At 41.1% G+C, this 23,912-nt stretch overlaps 1 protein-coding gene across 1 annotated transcript; it reads right to left on the bottom strand.

Annotated features, from left to right (window-relative positions):
* Positions 1-17,232: 17,232 nt before the first annotated feature.
* Positions 17,233-23,336, bottom strand: LOC100490589 (G-protein coupled receptor 35). The gene is made up of 2 exons (XM_004917806.4): positions 23,281-23,336; positions 17,233-18,418 (listed from the first exon to the last, which is right to left on the bottom strand). The coding sequence occupies exon 2, from the start codon at positions 18,388-18,390 to the stop codon at positions 17,467-17,469; it is 924 nt and encodes a 307-aa protein (XP_004917863.1). The 5' UTR covers positions 18,391-18,418; positions 23,281-23,336; the 3' UTR covers positions 17,233-17,466.
* Positions 23,337-23,912: the final 576 nt, after the last annotated feature.

The following is a 23,912-nucleotide window of genomic DNA, read 5'->3' as shown; positions in this document are numbered from 1 at the left end:
CTTCTTTATGATGAGGTAAATTGGAAGTTGGACAGTGGGGTTGTGGTAGATCTACTTGGATTTTGCCAAAGTTTTACATATGGGCTTATTTATCAAATTGTGAGTTTGCAAATTTGCATTTGGTTTTCTAATTCAAGTAATCTTGAATTTAAAAAAAACTCAAATGCGGGGCATGGCCGCTGCTTGCATGTGAACACACGCTTTCTCTGCAGCTCCTGCTCCGGTGCCATAACAAAGCTGTTATCAAAGCTACTTCAGGAACCCCAACACTGCAAAAAACGGAGGGGTAAACCCAGTAGACATGACAAAACAAAAGTCCAAATCACAATCCCTACAATTTACCGCATTCTACAGATTGCAGCCGGAAGCACCGCTGCTGGAGGGAAATCAAGATGGCGCCCAGTCCTCTTTAAACGAATCCTCTCCATCACACAGCGAGACTGAAATGGGGCAACAGGCAGATAAATAAGCTGTGCGCACGCAACACATAACAGAATTGAGCCTAAAAGTTTTACTCTCTCAACTAAGAGAGGACATCTGGACACCAAAAGAGTCCTACAGGACTTAAAAGCAGACATTCAAGCAGTTGCTGAATGCACTGACCATTTAGAATCCAAAATGGCGGAGTTGGTAGGGGTGCAGACAGAGTCAATTCTCAAGACTCAATAATAGCAACACTACAGAATAAAATAGCAGATATGGAGGACCACTCCAGAAGAAATAACCTGAGATTAAGGGGAGTTACAGAGGATGTAACACAGTCACAACTAAAGCAATACGCGCAAGACCACATCCTAACCACTCTCCCTGAAACCCCTGAGGGTCACCTCATTATAGACAGGATTCACAGAATTCCCAAACCCAAAAACACACTCTGAGTATAACACCCAGAGATGTTATACTTAGAATCCACTTCTACCATGGTAAAGACGACCTTATGGGATATACCAGGCACCATAAAATGCTCCCACAACCATATCGGAGAATACAAATATTTGCAGACTTACCAGCAGCCACAATGGCCAAGAGGTGAGAGCTAGCAGGAATAACTGCAACATTATGCCAACAGGGGATACCATATAAATGAGTTTACCCCACAAAGCTTGAGTGGCAAGAGGCGAAAACCTGAATACTGACAGTAGTCAGAACACAATGGGACAACTCCTGGCACTGGAGCAAATGGCCCAACATTCACCACTAAAAACTTTAAACACATCACCCCCCCTGCATACCCAAGTTGAGCAAAACTACCTGCCCTAGAGGCATGCAGACAACATGGGAAAAGCCTACTTATGTAGCAAAATTGTAAAAAAGTTATGTTGATGTTTTACACCTTGATTTACCCTTCTTAACCTTCTTCTTTTACCTGAGCAGGAGACTGGCACCAAATGTTGATTTTCTATCTGAAAGAAAACCATTAGAGACAGCCAAATGTACACACACAAATATAAACACCATACCCAATGGTACTTAAATGTATGAGTATAAATACGAAGGGTTTAAATACCCCTCGCAAATGCCTCTTAGCCCTGGCAGAATGCAAACAGCAAAATGCGGATATCATATTGATGCAAGAAACGCATTTCCGCACAATAGACCAAGTTTCCCTAAAAAACAAAAAGTACAGGGTGCTAGCTGCTGCAACATCCAAATTTTAAAAAAAAAAAAAAAAAAAAAAAAAGGCGTAGCACTAATAGTCAAGCATTCTTTAAACATAACAAGTGTACAACATTTGGCTGACCCTACTGGAAGAGGTTTAATTGTGGTATGTCAAATAAACCAACAGCAATATACTCTGGTGAATGTATACTCCCGCAACACAAACCAGATTGAGTTCTTAAAACAGGTCCTAGAACAACTTGCAAATATCCAGCGAGGCACCCTCATAATAGGAGGGGACTTCAACAGCATTTTAGATCCATATGTAGACAGATCACCACAAGCACCAGAATTACCCAAAACATACCACAAAATAGTAACTAGAAAAGCCTTTAACTTTACCAAACTATTAGCACAAAATAACCTTTATGACGTCCTGAATCCAACAGCTAAAGACTACACATATTATTCTCAAAACCATAAATCCTACACTAGAATCGACTTATTCCTGGTACATCCCCAGACACAGAAAAACATCCCACACAGCAACAACACAACATGGACAGACCTATGCTGCCTGAGTGTGCCATACTCTGCCTGCCCTATGCTGCCTGTGTGTGTCATACTCTGCCTGCCCTACCCTGCCTGTGTGTGCCATATTCTGCCTGCCCTATGCTGCCTGTGTGTGCCATACTCTGCCTGCCCTACCCTGCCTGAGTGTGCCATACTCTGCCTGCCCTATGCTGCCTGTGTGTGCCATACTCTACCTGCCCTATGCTGCCTGTGTGTGCCATACTCTGCCTGTCCTATGCTGCCTGTGTGTGCCATACTCTGCCTGCCCTATGCTGCCTGTGTGTGCCATACTCTGCCTGCCCTATGCTGCCTGTGTGTGTGTCATACTCTGCCTGCCCTATGCTGCCTGTGTGTGCCATACTCTGCTTGCTCTATGCTGCCTGTGTGTGTCATACTTTACCTGCCCTATGCTGCCTGTGTGTGTCATACTCTGCATGCCCTATGCTGCCTGTGTGTGTCATACTCTGCCTGCCCTACCCTGCCTGTGTGTGCCATATTCTGCCTGCCCTATGCTGCCTGTGTGTGCCATACTCTGCCTGCCCTACCCTGCCTGAGTGTGCCATACTCTGCCTGCCCTATGCTGCCTGTGTGTGCCATACTCTACCTGCCCTATGCTGCCTGTGTGTGCCATACTCTGCCTGCCCTACCCTGCCTGAGTGTGCCATACTCTGCCTGCCCTATGCTGCCTGTGTGTGCCATACTCTACCTGCCCTATGCTGCCTGTGTGTGCCATACTCTGCCTGTCCTATGCTGCCTGTGTGTGCCATACTCTGCCTGCCCTATGCTGCCTGTGTGTGCCATACTCTGCCTGCCCTATGCTGCCTGTGTGTGTGTCATACTCTGCCTGCCCTATGCTGCCTGTGTGTGCCATACTCTGCTTGCTCTATGCTGCCTGTGTGTGTCATACTTTACCTGCCCTATGCTGCCTGTGTGTGTCATACTCTGCCTGCCCTATGCTGCATGTGTGTGTCGTACTCTGCCTGGCCTATGCTGCCTGTGTGTGTGTCATACTCTGCCTGCCCTATGCTGCCTGTGTGTGCCATACTTGGCCTGCCCTATGGTGCGTGTGCCCCATACTCTGCCTGCCCTATGCTGCCTGAGTGTGCCATACTCTGCTTGCCCTATGCTGCCTGTGTGTGCCATACTTGGCCTGCCCTATGCTGCCTGTGTGTGCCATACTCTGCCTGCCCTATGCTGCCCGTGTGTGCCATACTCTGCCTGCCCTAAGCTGCCTGTGCGTCCCATACACACAGGAAGCATAGGGCAGGCAGTACATACAGTGACACAATGCTGGTATTGCTCCTACAGTCTGTCTAAGGTGTGAACAGGTGAATAATGTGGGCACTTAAAGTCTGAGCCTGAGGTGTGAACAATTCAGGGTGTGAACAATGCAGAGACTAAAAGGTGTGAACAATACAGGTGATGAAATGTTTAAAAATTACAGGGGTTTACAGCCTGAATCTGAGTCGTAAACAATGCAGGGCACCAAATCCCCTAAGATTTTCCCGTAAATTTTTTCGTAACCGGTACGACTTGCGCGAATTGTCGCGACTTTTTCATAGCCATAACAAATTTCGTGAATTGTCGCGACTTTTTCATTGCCATTATGCCTTTGGAGAAATGTCGCGACTTTTTCATTGCCATTATAACTTTCGTGAATTGTCATGACTTTTTCATAGCCATTACACCATTGTCGCAACTTTCATATTGAGAGCTCGAAAAAGTCGCGACAATTTGCGAAAAAAGTCGCAAAGTACCGATTTTTATCATTACGAAAAAAACGCATTCGGACACTTTTCGGACGTTCGTGGATTAGTAAATGTGCCCCTATATGTAAGCTTACAAAAAGGTTAACCAGTCACAGCAGCCAGACAGGTGGGGGGCCACACAGAGGGGGGTGCGGGTTGGCAGTTGGACAGCCCTGTAGAGATGTAGCGAACTGTTCACCGGCGAACTAATTCGCGCGAACATCGGGTGTTCGCGCAAATTCGCGGACTTTTGCCGATGTTCGCCACTTTGGGTTCGCCGCGTTTTTTTTGGCGCCGTGTTTTTTCGCCTTGGTTTTTCCGCCGCTTTTTTTCGCTTCGTTTTATCGCCTATGCATATACATAGGAATAGCTTGCGGTTTTTTTTGGCGGTTTTTTTGGCGTTATTTTTTTTGGCGTTTTTTTTACAAAGTATTTTTCAGAGAAGTTTTTGCCCTTGATCCCCCTCCTGCATGCCACTGTCCAGGTCGTATCACCCTTTAAACAACTTTAATTTTTATCAGTTTTCTGGCCAGAAATGGCTTTTCTAGGTTTTAAAGTTCGCCTTCCCATTGAAGTCTATGGGGTTCGCAAAGTTCGCGAATATTCGCAAGTTTTGGCGAAAGTCCGCGAACGGGTTCGCGAACATTTTCGCCGATGTTCGCTACATCACTACAGCCCTGGTATAAACAACTACTTCTTAACTAAGGCCTGTTGGTCTTGGCAATGTTGTTTGTAGATGGATAGGAATCTACTTCTTTGTAGGGCACTGTAGGGTTCTGTATTGGGTTCACTTTTATTTAATTTGCTCATTAATGACTTGGGGAGGGCACTGTTAAGTAATACAATATATAAGTGTTTGTAGATGATATAAAACTATGCAGGGCAATATATTCCATCCAGGATGTGGAATCCTTGCAGCACGAACGTGACAAACTGGCAATCTGGGCAGCTAAGGGGCAGATGTAAGGGAATTTGGGATACACAAATATGTAAGCCACTTATACATTAAATGGGATTGAATGGGTGGTTCACCTTAACTTAACATAGTATGTAATAGAATGCCCTATTCCTAGCATCCTATTTATTTTCATTTATTCTATTCTATTTATTCTAAGTATTTTTTTTCATAATTCATGAGATTTGTTTGTCTTCTGCCTCTTACTAGCCTTTAAATGGGGGTCAATGACCCTGGCAGACAAAAAAACTATTGCTCTGTGAGGCTGCAATTTTATAGTTTGTTGTTGATAGGATAGGTAAGACCCTAGCAACCAGATATTTGTTTAAATACCAATAGGCAGATGCACTGTAAGTAGCTGGAACAATTACTTCTGTGGGAGAAGCACTTACAGAGCCATGGGCCAGGAGAGGAAAAGTACCAGGTTGAGGGTGAGGTTTCCTAAGAACTCAATGGTCAGAATTCAAACAAAAGGACAGCAAAGGAAAAGCTGCATTCAACAAAAAGTCAAACAAAGAAAAAGTCAGGCTCAGTATCAATGTCAGTAGCACTGATCCACTTTCCATATTTTATCAAAGCAAAATCTACTGTATTCAGGTGTGGGTTAAGCTGACCAGGCACCCTAGGCAACCCAGTTGGGTACCACGCCCTGCCCCCCACCCCCCGCTTGTGCGCATGTGCAATGACACAGAATGACAGGGTGCAGGGCAATGACACAGAATGACAGGGTGCGGGGCAATGACACAGAATGACAGGGTGCAGGGCAATGACACAGAATGACAGGGTGCGGGGCAATGATAAGGGGGTACGGATTAGGGGTATGCAGGAGGGGTACCCCCCATCATTGTGCCCTAGGCAGGTGCCTCTTCTGCCTAGCCCTAGTTCCAGCCCTGATTATATTAATATTGGATAACAACATTGTTTTGTATGGTATATTTGGTTTTAAACTGTCAGCATAAACCCTCAGTGTCCCACCCATAGGTTTCAAATTCATATAAACAAGTTTTGCCGAGAAAACAAAGAAAAATGTGTTAACGCTGTTAAATCCAGACCTCAATTTCTATTTCTGCGAAACACTTCCTATAACAACCTATCATAATGACTCAAAGAGCATGTGACCATCACACTATGGGGAGCCACATGGTTCATCTCATGTAACATGTACAGTGGTGGGAAAAGACACACACTGGCTAATTGGTCAATGCTTGTTGCTCAGTCCTGGAATTTTTATTTAATACCCATTGCTTCTGCTAAAGATCAGTGTAGATGGACACACATTGTGGGTACACAATCTGCCAACACGACAGGAGGGTAAAATTCTATGGAAACAGTTCATTCTTAAAGGAAAACTATACCCCCAGAATGAATACTTAATCAGCAGATAGTTTATATTATATTAAATGACCTATTAAAGAATCTCGCCAGTAAATATTGCTCCTTTACATCCTTTCCCTTGAGCCGCCATTTAGTGATGGGCTGTGTGCTCCCCCAGCGATCACATGACAGGAAATAATGCAGCTCTGACTGTAACAGGAAGTAGTGTGGGAGCAAAAGGCAGAACTCTGCCCATTAATTGGCTGATGGGGCCTAGCATGTATGTGTGCCTTGGCTTGTTTGTGTGCACTGTGAATCCTATGATCCCAGGGAGCGGCCTTTAATTCTTAAAATGGCAATTTTCTATTTAGGATTACCCAATAGCACATTCTACTAAAAAAGTATATTTTCATGAAAATGGTTTATTTAGATGAAGCAGGGTTTCAAATATGAGCTGTTTATGCAATGTATTTTTATAGAGACCTACATTGTTTGGGGGTATAGTTTTCCTTTAAAAACGTGGGATGCAAAACTGTTGCAGAGCCCCTAAGTCAGTGATCCCCAAACAGTGGTTTGTGAGCAACATGTTGCTCTTAACCCCTTGCATGTTGCTCCCAGGGGCCTCAAAGTAGATGCCCATTTTTGAATTTCTGGCTTGGGGGCAAGTTTTGGTTGCATAAAACCCAGTGTAAAGCCAAACAGAGCCTTCTATTAGCTTCCATTCCACACTCCACACAGGGGCTACCAAATAGCCAATTATAGCTCTATATTTGCACCCCCAGGAACTTTTTTCATGCTTGCGTTGCTCCCCAACACCTTTTCCATTTGAATGTGGCTCCCGGGTATAAAAGGTTGGGGATCCCTGCCCTAAGTTATTTCACATCTGGATCTGAATGAACAGTCTTGTTTTCTGTAGAGAAACGCAAACCAACATTCCTGGTGCATTCCTTGTCAGTATAGGAATTCAGTTGTGCCCAAGTGCTCTATTCTAAGCAGGTGTGTGTAACGTGTGAGTAAAGCGCTGCAAAATCTCGTATTGAAAGTATACATGGTGGTAGTGTCGATGCTCGGGAAATGAGTTTCTGACATATGCTGATAAATTGATGGCATCCTTTTCCAAGCTGTGTACCTTGGATTACTCATTAAAGGATAAGTAAACCTTTCTGTAAAACTTAATGTAAAATTGCTCACGGTGCTATTTTGAAATTGACATGATTTTTTTCTGTTTCAGAGCTTTTTATGTTTTTATTAACTACCAATAGAATGAATTATGAAACAACAGCACCACCTGCTGGTAACTGTACAGTCAAAGTACAGGTATGGGACCTGGTATCCAGAATGCTTGGGACCTGGGGTTTTCTGGATAAGGGGTCTTTCTGTATATTGGATCTCCATAACTTTAGTCAATTGGAAAATCATGTAAACAGTAATTAAACCCAATAGGGCTGTTCTGCCCCCAATAAGGGGTAATTATATCTTAGTTGGGATCAAGTACAGGTACTGTTTTATTATTACAGAGAAAAGGGAATCATTTAACCATTAAATAAACCCAATAGGGCTGTTCTGCCCCCAATAAGGGGTAATTATATCTTAGTTGGGATCAAGTACAGGTACTGTTTTATTATTACAGAGAAAAGGGAATCATTTAACCATTAAATAAACCCAATAGGGCTGTTCTGCCCCCAATAAGGGGTAATTATATCTTAGTTGGGATCAAGTACAGGTACTGTTTTATTATTACAGAGAAAAGGGAATCATTTAACCATTAAATAAACCCAATAGGGCTGTTCTGCCCCCAATAAGGGGTAATTATATCTTAGTTGGGATCAAGTACAGGTACTGTTTTATTATTACAGAGAAAAGGGAATCATTTAACCATTAAATAAACCCAATAGGACTGTTCTGCCCCAATAAGGGGTAATTATATCTTAGTTGGGATCAAGTACAGGTACTGTTTTATTATTACAGAGAAAAGGGAATCATTTAACCATTAAATAAACCCAATAGGACTGTTCTGCCCCAATAAGGGGTAATTATATCTTAGTTGGGATCAAGTACAGGTACTGTTTTATTATTACAGAGAAAAGGGAATCATTTAACCATAGGCGGATTTTCAATAAGGCTAGGGGAGGCTAAGCCTCCCCAAACCTGCTCTGGCACCCTAAAAATAAAATAAAAAAAACCTGGCTCTGTTTCTGCGCTGTCCTGCAAATCTTCTCCTGTCTCTGCAAGCTCCGGGTTCTGCTCTTATCAGCTGTGCTCTGATTGGATCTTTCTTCTTGTATATTCTCCAATCAGAGCACAGCTTTCTTGACAGACAGTAAAATTGACCAATCAAGACACAGATGCAGACAGGGATCAAACTGCAGAAATGAAGACTTAAAAAAGAAGAATCTGCAGACTGTAAGTTTACCCATGAACCAGCTTTGAAATTTGCTGCAGTTTTCATCCCACAGGTACTATACACAGGTGCTATACTGTATATGTTCTAAAGGCTGACCCACTAGCTGGAATTAAATTGTTTTTTGCCATCTGACATTTATAATATCCCCTACCCTAACAGATGGAAGGTAAGTTAATTTTTCCCCCTGACAAAGCTCATTGTGCTTTTATATATTTGTTATGGTTTTTTGCACATTCTATTTTTTTTTTACTTTTGTCATTGTTTTGTTCATTTATAGTAAGTTACAGTGGAGCCAATGCTGTGTATCAGTGCCAGTGTTATAGTGCCAGGACCTGAATATCTGCCATCTGTACCCACTGCGTCTCACTGCATATAATGTGCTGGTTTTGTATATAAAGACTGTGTCTCGCTGTATATAACGTGCCTGGGGTGTCAGTACCCACTGCCTCACTTTCTATAAAGCTAACTTAAACACATCTAAAGGGGAGGTTCACTTTTAAGTTAACTTGTAGTATATTATATCTTAGTTGGGATCAAGTACAGGTACTGTTTTATTATTACAGAGAAAAGGGAATCATTTAAAATATGCAAATAAGGCTAGCATTTTACTGAACATTTACATAAAAATAAAGAGGATCTACTATGTAATTCTAAATTAAACAGAAGGCTTTCAACATTTTTTTCTCATGTAACAGGGGAAATAATATTGTGTACAAAAGGATGTGGTGTTTTGAGGAAATTCAGTTTACTGGAAGCATACAGTGTGAAATACTATTGATAGAATGGTTAGAAAATATCATTGTAGTGTGTGGAAATGTTGGATAGAATGATTGGAATATGTAGGACAGAATAATGAGATTATGCAATGATGTTTATGGATAGCACACAATTATGAAAATGTGTGGGATAGAATGGTTATAAATCCAGACCAGGGTATATGGAATAGAATGGTATAATATTTAGGATAACAAGAGCGTTTGGGCACTGTGTGTGGATTTTGCAAATATTACAAGAATTTGTGGGGTAATATAACTAGAATATAAGGTTAGAACGTGGGATAGAATGGTTATAATATATAGGATAGAATAGTAAGATTGGATAGAATTTGTTGCATAGGGTGGTTAGAATGTGTGCTGAGTATAGTTATAATATGTGCAAGAGAATAATTTTATTGTGTGGGGGTTCCCCAACCTTTTTTACCTGTAAGCAACATTTCAATAAAAAAAAATTGGGGAGCAACACAAGCACAAAAACTAGGTGAGGTGAAATGATATTGTTATTCTTTTCTTTTTTTCACGACCCTTTTCGACTCATCATCCATTTCAATTTAAAGACTCCCAGGTTGCCAGGGTAATAAACCCCAAGCAACATTGCTAAAAGTTCATTTTTGGTTGAGCAACCCCTTTAATGCAAATAAATACAGTCACAAGCTTAGACTTCTGGAAGCCAAAACTATTCACAAATATATGTAAGGAACCTGATGCATTTTATAGTCGTTATAATGTATTATATCAGGGACAAAATGTAAACTACATATTACTACATATCTATTATTGTTGAAGAAAATGAAAACACTACTGGAAATTACTGGAGTTTTATATGCTACGTGAATATATTCTTTATTAATTTGACTCAAAATTGAGAAGCACACACTGAATAATGACAAATCTGTGTAACATTTTGGATGTATGATTAGGGCCTTTTACAGGGGAAAAATGATGTTATAGCGCATCTAGTATAAATAAATCTAGTCCAGTTGCTTTAGATTTATACTAGATATAATATGACCTGGATGAATGAAAATCTTCATAGTGATGTTATAGCGCCACCTCCTGGTGCTTCTTTAGTACAGAACCCAATAACAATGCTTGCCTTTCCTCCCACAAGGGTTTTTGCATATCTGTTCTCTCCTAGTGCCAATTTGCTCAACTGCATGAAATTATAACCTGTACCTTTTTAAATTTAAATTCATAGGCTGTCAGAAGAAAAGTCATGAAGGGAAAAAAAACAACATTTAGAATAAAAAAGTGATTTTTTTGTAGTGTAATATACTTTACTAGACAACAAAACTTAACATGCAAGATGTTTTATTATGTAAACTGTGCAAACTATAGACAAGCTATAATCTGTTTTAAGGCACTCATGAGGCGTTTTCTCTGCTGGTGCAAAATGCAGGGGGAGAATAAGCCCCAACAGCCCCTCATTCTGTGAGCATTTATAGAAACTGCATCTGCCTGAAAGTGCTCACACAGAGCAGACTTTGGAAAAAGTGCAAATGTCATTTCTGGGCCACAATTTGCCTTGTTTGAGCACTGACAGTTGGGGGCTGTTTCCATTAGTACTCACAGCACATGATTCTGACTGGGGCAAGATGATATCAGAGGTTTCATTTTGGTGCAAGTTGCTTGTGCCGGGTCAGTGGCACTACGATACATCTGCACAGTCCTTAGGGCACGTAGAACTGGGCTGGCAGACATTACTGTGTGATGTATAAGCATGGGCTTTATTACTAGCCAGCTTCTGCCAGGAAAGAAGGTTGCCAACTTAAGGATATTAGTTACATAGTACAAAATAATCCCGCAGATTCTCTCTCTCTCTTTCTCTGCTTCCCAAATTCACATAGTGTTTCTCTCCTGAAGCCTCCAGAACCCCTGCCATATAGGAATGTACATACAGAGTGTTGGTAGCCATACAGGGGCCTTCTCTCACCAAAAGGAAAGATTGGCAGGACAGCTACAGGGAGATGCTGATAAGAGTGGATCTGCTTCACTCCGCCTGATTAAAAAACTCCAGAGGCAGAACAAGCACTCTGTATGACCATGTGTAAGGAGGTGAAATTTAGTTATTTATATGTAAATAGTTGGGTAATGTATAGGTTCAGGCAGTAGGTGGTGCCAAGAAACTGAATTGACAGCACTAAATAGGTCCAAATATCATGGGACAGGGACGTGGAGTAGATTGGCTGCTCAGTGTTGTAGTTTTAGTTATAGTTTCAGTAACCTACAGATGTGACCTACAAAGGTATTGCATGGCTCATTTCACCAGGTACCTAATGTATCATTGGAGATGGAGAGAAAGGTAGAGGTGGAGAGAAGCATAGAGATAAGGGGAAAGTGGGGCTAGGGCTATGCGATCAACTTTACTTTCACTTCACCTACAGAAGTAGCAGTTGGATGATTAAGTTATACAGTGACGCTGAGGCACACTAGACAGCAGGCATTGAAAGCCTAAATAAGACAAAACAGGTTAATATAAGATTTTCTTCTACTATTTTCTGCTTTCCTCACCTGTTATCTGGTGCAAGTAGTTAGGGGCCTCCATAAGGTTTCCAGTCCCTATGGATGAAAAAAAAACCTTTTTTTTTTACAATTTTACTTATAGTTGTTCTTAGTCTTCCTTAGAGGGCATTAATTTTCATGTTTATGTATATATATATAGAGAGAAAAACAATGATGAAACAGGAGTTTGGAAAATCTACTTAGAAAATGTGTTACTTGAATTTCTAAACTGAAAGTTTCACTAAGAGAAACCACAGTCAGTAATGGTCACATTCAGTCCACTCTTGCCTTATTAATATATAAATGTAACCTTTTCTATGTAGAAGTTGATTACATTTACTCTTTTCTGGGCTGTTACCTGTAATTTGGAATCCAGTAATCCCCCGTGCATGAATGGTCCTGGGAACTGGGAATTACAGGGCAGTGCCTCCACCTAGTGGAACACACCTCAGGGGAATTGTACTTGATGGTAATTAAGCTGCATAAATCCATATCGGTGACTAAACAATCCTGTTGGATTAATTTCATGTTTAACTTATTTTTAAGGTGTGATGATCCAAATTATGAAATGATCTGTTATCTTGAACTCCCCAGGTCCAGCATTCTGAATAATGGATCCTATAAAAGTCGTAAAATGGGAAAAAATTGCACAAATGAGAATATAAATTAGCATTTCGCAAAGTAATATTCTTCAATAGACTGTTGTGAATTTCAATTGTACATTGCACACTTTGAAGGTGTTCTTGAAGGTGGCATCATCTTTTGGAGCTAATATTATTCTTTCAGTAAGAAGTTTTATTACAAACACGCAACTGGCGCAAACGATAACATTGGCAATGTTTCTTCCAATGTCAGAAGTGGTCGCTAAATTGTTTCTGGCTTCCCAAAAGCTATATTAAATTTGCACAAAGGAAAGTTTGTTCGCACAAAGGCATACATACAAATTGCAAATATTTTTTCCGTTACAGATTTTTATTACATTCCCCTGATAAAGTGCTATAAGACAAGAATTACATTTTTTTACTATATATACTATCAATATAAATGGTGAGAGAGGTTAATAGATGAAAGGCTATTTCTGTTTCTCTTTTGCATGCATTGCAGCTTTAGTAAAGTCTTTGGGTCACAAGAGAAGAAAATCAGGCAAGGCCCACACTGCTCAAGATAATTTCACACCAGAAATATCAATGGGGATTGTCAGGGTATCAGTCTGATGCTGGGTGATCAGGAAGCTCATGTTAAGTTATATAGAGGAATGTGGAGTTATTTAGAGGCAGCTGGAATCACAGGCCCAATAAACAGTGTTTTGCCGATATCAGTCCCATAGGCCAAAGCAAAGGCTTCATTGCCATGACAGATGAAGTGTCTTTTAATTCATGATAGAGTATCAAGTTTGAATGCTACTTATTCCAGGAGAACTTCCCTTTGTGACAAATCAGTTTAGAATGGCCTTTATTCTGGGGATCAGGCTGGGTAATCTCTTGGAAATTACCCATGGAGCAGGTTTGGGCACAGCACCTTCATCAGACTATGGCAGGGGTACCCAACCTTTCTTACTCGCGAGCCACAGTCAAATGTAAAAAGACTTGGAGAGCAACACAAGCACCATAAAAGTTCATGGAGGTTCCAAATAAGGGCTAAGATTGGCTATTAGGCAGCCTCTATGCACTCTATCAGCTTATAGGGGGAATTTATGTGGTAGTAAATCTTGTTTTTATTCAACCAAAACCTGCCCCCAAGTCAGGAATTCAAAAATAACTACCTGGTTTGGGGGCACTGAGAGCAATATCTAAGAGGTTGGGGAGCAACATGTTGCCCCCAAGCTACTGGTTGAGGACATAGGCGGATTTTCAATAAGGCTAGGGGAGGCTAAGCCTCCCCAAACCTGCTCTGGCACCCTAAAAATAAAATAAAAAAACCTGGCTCTGTTTCTGCGCTGTCCTGCAAATCTTCTCCTGTCTCTGCAAGCTCCGGGTTCTGCTCTTATCAGCTGTGCTCTGATTGGATCTTTCTTCTTGTATATTCTCCAATCAGAGCACAACTTTCTTGACAGACAGTAAAATTGACCAATCAAGACACAGATGCAGACAGGGATCAAACTGCAGAAATGAAGACTTAAAAAAGAAGAATCTGCAGACTGTAAGTTTACCCATAAACCAGCTTTGAACTTTGCTGCAGTTTTCATCCCACAGGTACTATACACAGGTGCTATACTGTATATGTTCTAAAGGCTGACCCACTAGCTGGAATTAAATTGTTTTTTGCCATCTGACATTTATAATATCCCCTACCCTAACAGATGGAAGGTAAGTTAATTTTTCCCCCTGACAAAGCTCATTGTGCTTTTATATATTTGTTATGGTTTTTTGCACACTCTATTTTTTTTTTACTTTTGTCATTGTTTTGTTCATTTATAGTTAGTTACAGTGGGGCCAATGCTGTGTATCAGTGCCAGTGTTATAGTGCCAGGACCTGAATATCTGCCATCTGTACCCACTGCGTCTCACTGCATATAATGTGCTGGTTTTGTATATAAAGATTGTGTCTCGCTGTATATAACGTGCCTGGGGTGTCAGTACCCACTGCCTCACTTTCTATAAAGCTAACTTAAACACATCTAATGGGGAGGTTCACTTTTAAGTTAACTTGTAGTATATTATAGAATGGCCTATTCCTAGCAACTTTGCAATTGGTCTTCCTAGTTAATTTTATATAGTTTTTGAATAATTTGCCTTTCGCTTCTGCCTCTTTCCAGCTTTCAAATGAGGGTCACTGACCAAAAAGTATTGCTCTGTGAAGCTACAGTTTTATTTTTCCATGCAGGCCCCTTAACTATTCATATTCCCATCTCTTGTTTAAACCACTACCTGGTATATAAGACCCTAGCAACCAGATAGCTGTTGAAATACCAAATGGAGAGCTGCTGAACAAAAAGCTAAATAACGGAAAAACCATTAAAAATAAAAGAGGACCAATTGCAAATTGTCTCAGAATATCAGTGTCTACATCATATTAAAAGTTAATTTAAAGGTGAACTACCCCTTTAACCTAACTGAACACAAATGTATAGAGCAGTGTTTTTCAACCTTTTTTGGGCAAAGGCACACTTGTTTCATGAAAAAAATCACGAGGCACACCACCATTAGAAAATGTTAAAAAATTTAACTCTGTGCCCAGCAACAGTGCCCCCCTAGTACATTGGTGCCCAGCAGCAGTGCCCCCCTAGTACATTGGTGCCAAGAGCAGTGCCCCCCTAGTACACTGGTGCCCAGCAGCAGTGCCCCCCTAGTACATTGGTGCCAAGAGCAGTGCCCCCCTAGTACACTGGTGCCCAGCAGCAGTGCCCCCCTAGTACATTGGTGCCCAGCAGCAGTGCCCCCCTAGTACATTGGTGCCAAGAGCAGTGCCCCCCTAGTACATTGGTGCCCTGCCTACGGCACACCAGGCAACATCGGAACAGTGGTTGAAAAACGCTGGTATAGAGAACCCCTAACAGAAGTGCACGTATGAATGCTTTTACATCCTAAGCATTTTAGGGTTAAAAAAATCCCCCCCACCCGCACTTTTGCACAGTATCCCTGGGAGTCAGTGGGAACTGCCAGAGGTAGTTGGGAGGTTAATTTTTTACACCAGCAGTGAATCCACTAAGTGTCACATTAGCTGTAGGTCAGTCTGTGTATGGGCCATCTTTAGCCTCCCCAAACAAAAAAGTCACCCTCCGCCTATGGTTGGGGATCACTGGTCTATGGGGTGTGGTATGGCATCAGCCGGGGCTTTGTTTTTTGGCTCAGCAACAAGGTAAAGCCTGCTAGAAGTATTCCTTTCCAACGAGCAATTCATTTCCCTTCACAAATCCATGCTGAAATTCGTACAGATATAGCTGTATGCTGTTTAGGGTTACTCCCTGACTTCATAATTAATGCTTCATGCTCATTACTTGCTAATGTTAAGGTAAAAAAAATGGTTTGTGTTTTTTTACCCAAGACATGCAGCAATTCTTGAAATCATTCCGTGCAGTGAAAAAAAACCCAGTCTGTATGCACATTCTATTAGAAGGCCTGTCATGATACTATTTAATTAGTTAAGAGTAAATATTTCTTCATATGCTGAACAGTGGCATTTGTAGGCTACATACACACAGGGTATTTCATTGACATGTCTTTTGAAAATTGATCATTTCTGTTTCCCACTAGTATAGTCAAGGTGAGAACTTTGCCTCAAGAGACAGTGATTGCCTGCGCACACAGGGAAGCGGGGGGAAGGGGGGGCAGGGCCGCCATCAGAAATCACAGGGCACCTCACAACAAAATTTTCTGGGCCCCCCTACCACAGGGCCCCTCCCCTAATGGCCCCTCCCATCAGCATAAAGGACACACAGACATAAAACATATCAGGGCCCCCCTATCGCAGTGCACCCCTAACACTATGCTGGCCCCACATACACAATGACCCCCAAACACAGTGCCCCCCCAACTGCCCCCAAACACAGTGCCCCCATCTTCTGAGGCTCCGGCGACTTTGGCCTCCTCTGCGAGACAGGCCCTTTTATAAGGTTGCGCCCCATGCGCACTGATGTCACACGTACGCACGGTGCGCGACCAATCGGATTGGATTACAGATGACAGGGTCTGTAATTGATTAAAGGGGGCCTGAGCTGTAGCATGGCTGAAGCCCCTTTAAAAGTGAAGATTGCCCGGGCCCAGAACTACTGTGCCCCCGGTGCCCCCCTGATGGTGGGCCTGGGGGGGGTTACAGGGATCGCTGCACAGTCAGAGGAAAGGGTCCGGAACCAGTGGTAGATGACAAAAGAGGTACCTGCCTGGCACCCCCCCACCATTGCGCCCTAGGCAGGTGCCTCTTCTGCCAACCCCTAGTTCCGGACCTGAGCATCAGAATGTAATAATCAGCCTTGTAGTATCAACCTCATATTCTGTTTGATAATTTGTGATGACCCCTAAGCTTAGCTTCTCAACAATTTCTCAGAGTATGTGCAGTATCATTGACACTTCTAACAAAATCCAAGATGGGGAACTCATGTGACAACTATAAAGACCTGGATCATTATTACTATAGAGATGCTGACATTTTAGGCTGGTGCAGTAAGTTCAGTATATAAAATATGGCATTTCTACCTATATTCATTTTTAGGGTCTAGTTCTTTTTTTAAACTGAGACTCGCTCCAACGCCAAAGAAGTACGTGCAGAGTGGGTGAGGAGGGGTGGCATTAGGGCACTCAACTGCATATGTGTTAAACCCATTTTTAGAAAGGCAAATAAACCCCCTATCTGTATGTGACCTTAATAAGGTCATGTCTGTCATACATTTGCAGATAGTAAAGTAACATAAAAATAACAGAAAGCTTGTGATAAACATGGTGCTTTAGTGTGTATCTCTATGTAGGCACTTGTTGTTAAAAAAGGTTTAAAGCAAAGTGCTTGGCACTGTATGTCTTGAATGCAATAAAGAGCTGAACATAAAACAATAAATTCCAAAGCGGCTTTGCCCTAAAATGCTAGCTGTCAGTGCAGGTAGGGCCATGGTATTACTCAAGTCTGTAGGAGAGCTTTATGTTGCTTGGTAGAACTTGCTGGAAGCTACTCAGCTGCAAGAGTTCTCTTTTTTGCATGTGAGTATTTAATCTGTGGTGACAGATCCGAAGCCTTCCAAAATTCACCTGCTACGAAATAATAGCACAGTGAGTCCAGGACACAGTTAGAGTTAGCCACCAATGTTGCCACATTACTGAAGACTTGTATTTGTTCTAGGGTGTGGCAAGTGGCTTCGACAGTTTCGGCCACAAAGCGAATGATATATCCCATGTGGACTGGTAAGAAACAGATGACAAACACCACCAGGTTAGAAAGGATAATGTTAATGGCTTTCCTGACTGACCTTTGCTCATTGGCATCTTTTGTTTCTTTACCATAAAGGGTTCTGATCACCTGTATAGTGCAGAAGCTTATAATGATCAATGGGACTATAAACCCAACGACAGCAAAAAGCACAAATAATCCATTTGGGGTGTTGCTGACCTTTTGGAAGCAGACGGGGATAATGTAATCTATTTTCAATGCCAACACTGTAGATATAGAAATTAGGAACAGCCACAGCATGCAACATTTACCGGCAGCCTTCCCAGGAGACCGCCAAAGCTTGGATTTCACAGGAAATCTGATTGCTAAATAGCGATCGACCGATATAGTAGCGATTGTAAAGATGCTCATGTACGTATTCATTAAATAAAGGGAAACTAATGCTTTGCACAGGTCATTTCCTAAGCTTGAAGAGTAAAAGTAGGTATATAGTCGAAAGGGAAAGGTCGTTAGGATTAGAATATCGGATATGATAAGGTTGACCATGTATACAACAGTGACTTTCCATTTCTTCATTTTGCAACAGAAAACCCATAGGGCCAGGCTATTGCACATGATGCCAAAGAAGAACACAGGGATGATGACAGTCATACTGAATTTTTGTAGAGAGGACATTGTCACTTGGGTTACATTGGAGCAATTCATCAGAACAGATCAGAAAATCCCCTTCACTCTATAAAAAAAAAAAAAAAAAATGTAACAGGATGCGGGTTAGATCGCTAGCATTTCCTTTAGTACAAAATATAAGGCAACTTCTGCATCTGGGACTGGAGAACAAAAACAACTTACAACTTACTTACAACGAACATCCTTCCTTATTTTACCTTCCCCTTAGTAAAGTGTCTTTATAATATCTTTTTTCTTTCTTGGACAGAAATCTGTATACCTATTGCCCTGTGGGTAGAGCACTGGTACTTAAACCAACAGATACATTCCTAATACAGGTATGGAATCCGTTATCTGGAAAACCATTATCCAGGGAGCTCCGAATAATGGGAAGCCCATCTCCCATAGACTCAATTTTAATCAATTAATTTATTTTAAAAAATTTCCTTTTTCTATGTAAACGTAAAACAGCACCTTTTATTTGATCCTATAATTATACCTACTGGGTTTATATAATGTTTAAATGATTGTTTAGCAGACTAAGTATTGAGATCCAAACTACAGAAAGGCCCTTTATCTGATAATCAACCAGGCCCCAAGCATTCTGGATAATAGGTCCCATACCTGTATATGCATTTGTTCAGTTTTGACTTGTCATGTTTAGAAATAAATGTATAGTTTGTAGCTAGGCTGGCAAATATATTAAAAATCAATTCACATAATTCTGTGATTGGCCAATACCACTATACATTTTGATGAAATCTGATGGTGTGAAGGAAGGACTGATTAAAACACAACATTTATTGGTTTAAGTTAAAAAAGCTGTACACAACAACATAAGTAAGCGAGATTAAGATTTGCAGCCCGTGGGTTCCAAAGTATAACTGCTCATTGTTACAATGCTATCCAAATATATGGGAAAAAAATCAGAGCTCAAAATAGATTACTGGCTAATAGTGTTAATGGCTAATCAGAAGGAGGCTATATTAGTTATGGGCAAGCTAATTGGTCAGTCTCACTTGCTAGCTCATGAAGCAAGACACCATCAAAATTTTTGCTCTGTCCCTCAAATGTTTTCCTCCCCTAATGGTGGGGCAATACTTGGTGTATTTCCCCCTTTTTCAATTTAATAGTTGCTTACAGGAGAATGAAAGTAAAAAATGTCTCCTATGCTAACAAAATCTCATCTCCAGTTCCTCTTAATGTGGGGGTACCCCAAGGCTCTGTACTTGAGCCGTTGTTGTTCTCCCTTTACACGCTGTCTTTGGGAGATCTTATCCGTTCATTTGGTTTTAAATATCATCTGTATGCTGATGACACCCAAATTTACTTTTCGACCCCTTCATTAACAGTTGAAACTGAGACTCAAATCTCTAACTGCCTCCTGGCTATCTCCAATTGGATGAACCAACGCCACCTCAAACTGAACCTAACAAAAACTGAACTAATGATCTTTCCGCCTAAGCCTGGTCCTACCCCCCCCCCCCCCCTTTTCTATCTCTATTGAAGGCACCCTCATCAACCCTGTCAATTCCATGCGTTGTTTGGGGGTGATCTTTGACTCCAGTCTCTCCTTCTCTGACCATACTAACACCACTGTCAAAACCTGTCACTTTTTCTTACGCAATATTGGCAAAATCCGTCCCTTTCTTTCTACTGTAACAGCTAGGCTGCTCATGCACGCGCTCATCCTATCCCGACTTGACTAGTGTAACCTGCTGCTAACCGGCCTCCCTAACTCCCATCTTTCCCCCCTACAGTCTATATTAAACACAGCTGCCAGAATTCTCCTCCTCTCATCCAGGAGAGTTCAGGCCCTTCCCCTGCTAAAGGCCTTATCGTGACTTTCTATTAAACAAAGAATAGTTTACAAACTCCTTCTCTTAACCTTCAAAGCCCTCCATTCCTCTGCTCCTCACTACATCTCTTCCCTTGTGTCTCCGTACGTTCCTGGCCGACTCCTTCGTTCCTCGCAGAGCAACCGTTTGGTTGCGCCCCCAACTACTACAGCTGTTTCCCGCCTTAAACCCTTCTGCCTTGCTGCCCCTTACATTGGAATTCCCTCCCTGATTTCCTCCGGAGAGAATCCTCCCCCAGTCTTTTTAAAACTAAACTTAAAGACTACTTTTTGGAGCACTCGCCCAGCACCTGATCTGGGAACTGGCACTTATACTGTAATGTCACCCACTGTGACCTACAGCACCTACATTTGCCCATTCGTGTCTCTTAGTTACCCTCCCATATAGATTGTAAGCTCTACGGGGCAGGGACCTCCTTCATCTTGTGTTTCTGACTCTTATTGCAACTGCACCTTGTATTTATTTGTATTTATTGTTGTACTTTGTATTTATCCATTATCTTTAACCCCCTGTCTGTATTAATGAATTCTACTGTACAGCGCTGCGTACATAAGTAGCGCTTTATAAATAAAGATATACATACAAAAACTCAGTAAGCTTTATCAGAAAGGTCTATGTAAATACAGCCATAAGCACTCACAGACAAACTGCAATCCTCTATCTAAAGAAACACAGGATTTATTGTCTACTTTTTTGTAAACATGTTCTTTGGTATCAGACTTCCTCTCTCAGAAAAATTCTTCATTCCCGGGCCAGAATCTGCGCAGCTCTCTCCTCTCTCCCATCTACTGCTCCCCCTCCCTTAGGAATGTGTAATCTAAGCTACCAGCCTCTAGAAGTGCAGCAGGAAGCTATGAAGACTAAGCTAAAATGGCAGCTGCTACCTTAAACAAATGGAGGGAGCTTCTAGGGCTCTTTACTCTTATGGTAAAGCTTTCTGCAGAATAAATATAGTGTTCTAGGTGGCACTAATGTGGTGAATCAATTGGCAGTAAAATACCAAAATGAATGCCCACCCCACATTTATTTTTTGCACAATCATGGTCTTTATCACATGCGTGTTGTGCGTGGTCTGAGGTTCGACGGCTCTCACAAGTTTATTAAAAAACACATTAAAGAGAGAGATATGCACATTCTGAGCTCAGCCCACTTATTGTGGTGTCTCTTGCTTCTACAGTATGAGTGCTGCTGTGTCCAGAGCTGTCCCATGTGCATGCACCAAAAGTATCGTATGTTATAGCTATCTAAATATTCTGTGTGCTGCTCCTTCTCCTTATTTATGAGTTGCTATCGAACTGTAATAGGAATTAACAGCTTCATCAGAAATGACTACGATTTACAGTACATGTAGAAATGTATTTTTCAGTTTTAGATGTGAGTCCTAACAGTAATGTAACTGTCCTTGCCCAGGCCCAGATGCATGATGTGCAACCAGCCCCCCTTAACACACATTTTCTCACCGAATGACGGCCCAAAGGGGGTGCAGGCCTGCTGCACTTGTACCATGGGTAGTTACGCTACCATAGCAGAGTTGTTCCAGAGGATACTTAGAATTGTGGTTGAACAACATCTAAAGGCTGCATGTTGGATAATATAAGATTGTTAGACTGATATAAGATATTAGGCTAAAGGGCTAAAAATACCAGGAGCATGACATTATAAATATTGTTAAATTATTACATCATAAAAGTTCAACAATAGAAAGAATCTTCGACACACCACTTCCATGCTTCCGTAGGGTACTTCAACTCCTCGGCTGCTGCCAAGCCACTCCATATACCTTCACAAAGGGAAGAAGCACACCAATATACCGGCAATGCCTTTAACACATTTATTGCAGAAAGAAGTGGCACAAGCTTTTGGGGGATATCCCCTTCTTCAGGTGCATTGTATATTGGTGTGCTTCTTCTGTTTGTAAAGGTATATTATAACATCAACTGCTGGCATTTGTGCTTTTGTACATAAACAACTGAGGTGTCCAAGTTTTCATTACAATTTTAGTAAGTCTGGGAAAGTTTCCCACTCAGATTCAAAAAATATATAATATTTATATTGTAAACTGAATATAAACTGAAATGCCCCCACAAAACCATTTTCAGGAGGGATTCTTGTTAGTGTTTAACAGTAAAACTGTGATTTACTAGAGAAAGGCCAATCCCAGTAACTTTGGGGTTGCACTTGCAAGGTAGAAGTGATTTACATAAATTAAATACAACTATGGGATCCGTTATCCAGAAATCCATTGTCCAGAAAGCTCTGAATTACAGAACAGCCATCTCTCATAGACATAGATTTAAACAAATAATTCAAATGTTTTAAAAATGATTTCCCTTTTCTCTGCAAAAAACAGAACCTTGTGCTTAATCCCAACTAAGTTATAATTAATCCTTATTGGAGGCAAAAAAATCCTATTGCGTTTATTTCATGTTTAAATGATTTTTAGCAGGACTTAAGTATGGTGATCCATATTATGGAAAGATCCCTTATGCAGAAAAACCCAGGCCCCACGCATTCTGGGTAACAGGTCCCATACTTGTAGTAAATGAGTATTCATATGACAAAGGGAAAACCAGGCATTGTCCTTGGAAACTGGGGATTGCTGGTAACCAGGCAGGGATCATAATGCTAATTTACTTTTCAGCCTAAATTTACTTGTTACTCAGTAAAACACACATACTCTATTGTAGTTGTTGCCTTCCTGCCTGCAGCTTTCTTTCAAATGCAAAATCAGCCTTAATGCCATGGGCTCTAATTTAATGTCAAATTAACCTTGATGTGGAGCAGAGCCTTTTCCCTATAGACAAATCAGACCACACCCAGAACCCACTGCATCCACTAATATTTGTGCATAAAGTGGCACCCCTATGAATCACAATGATATCCTGCATATTTCCCAATTCATTTTTCCACTGGGCACTAGGTAGTCCCCATCCCCATTGTAATGTATACCCATATATCTGCAATTCATCTAGTAGTAAAATCTATAGCAGAAGCTTTCTGACAACTATCTAAGCTTATAAGTCTTGCAGGTTTCAGGGTAAGAATCACAACAATTATTGTTAGTACCTACCTTATGAATGTTTCTCTGCGTGTGTTATGCTGCGACTGGGTTGAGTGATACAAAATGAGTGTGTGTTGTAAGCAGTTTCATCATTAGCATTGCTTTAAAAGGAAACTATAGTTTCAAGAGTGATGATTAAACAGCCAATGTTTACAGCCTTGGGGAAGTAACCCACCTAATGCAACCCCACTGCCCAGTTCCCTACCAACAACATCACCAAAAGCAAATAGTTTCATGCACTAATTCTATTTATCACTGATTGATTGAAAGTGGTATCCTAGCCATTCAATCTTGCAGAAATTTGGTTGAAAATTGATATGAATTCCAATTAGACTTCAAGGATCTGATATCTTCGACACGCAAAAGAATGACTGCTTCGACTGCTATCATATCCCATAGCAGGCTATGAAGAATTAAATAAAAATAGAAATGATGTTCTTTAATCAATGTTAAAATTGATCAATAAAACTGCAGTTGAGTTTTTCCTGTGGATTTGATCAGAATAAAATCTAATCAGAATGATTTCTTCTGTACTGATTGCATTCAAAATAATTTTCATTACTATGTTCTAAAATTATTAGAAATTGATTGAAATTTCTTTACCCACAATAATGTTTAGTAAATTATCAAAACTTTAAATA

Source organism: Xenopus tropicalis, chromosome 5 (assembly GCF_000004195.4).
Source record: "Xenopus tropicalis strain Nigerian chromosome 5, UCB_Xtro_10.0, whole genome shotgun sequence".
NCBI classification, from domain to species: domain Eukaryota; kingdom Metazoa; phylum Chordata; class Amphibia; order Anura; family Pipidae; genus Xenopus; species Xenopus tropicalis.
The sequence above is the reverse complement of the archived record's forward strand: the minus strand, read 5'-3'. Positions and strand labels throughout refer to the sequence as shown.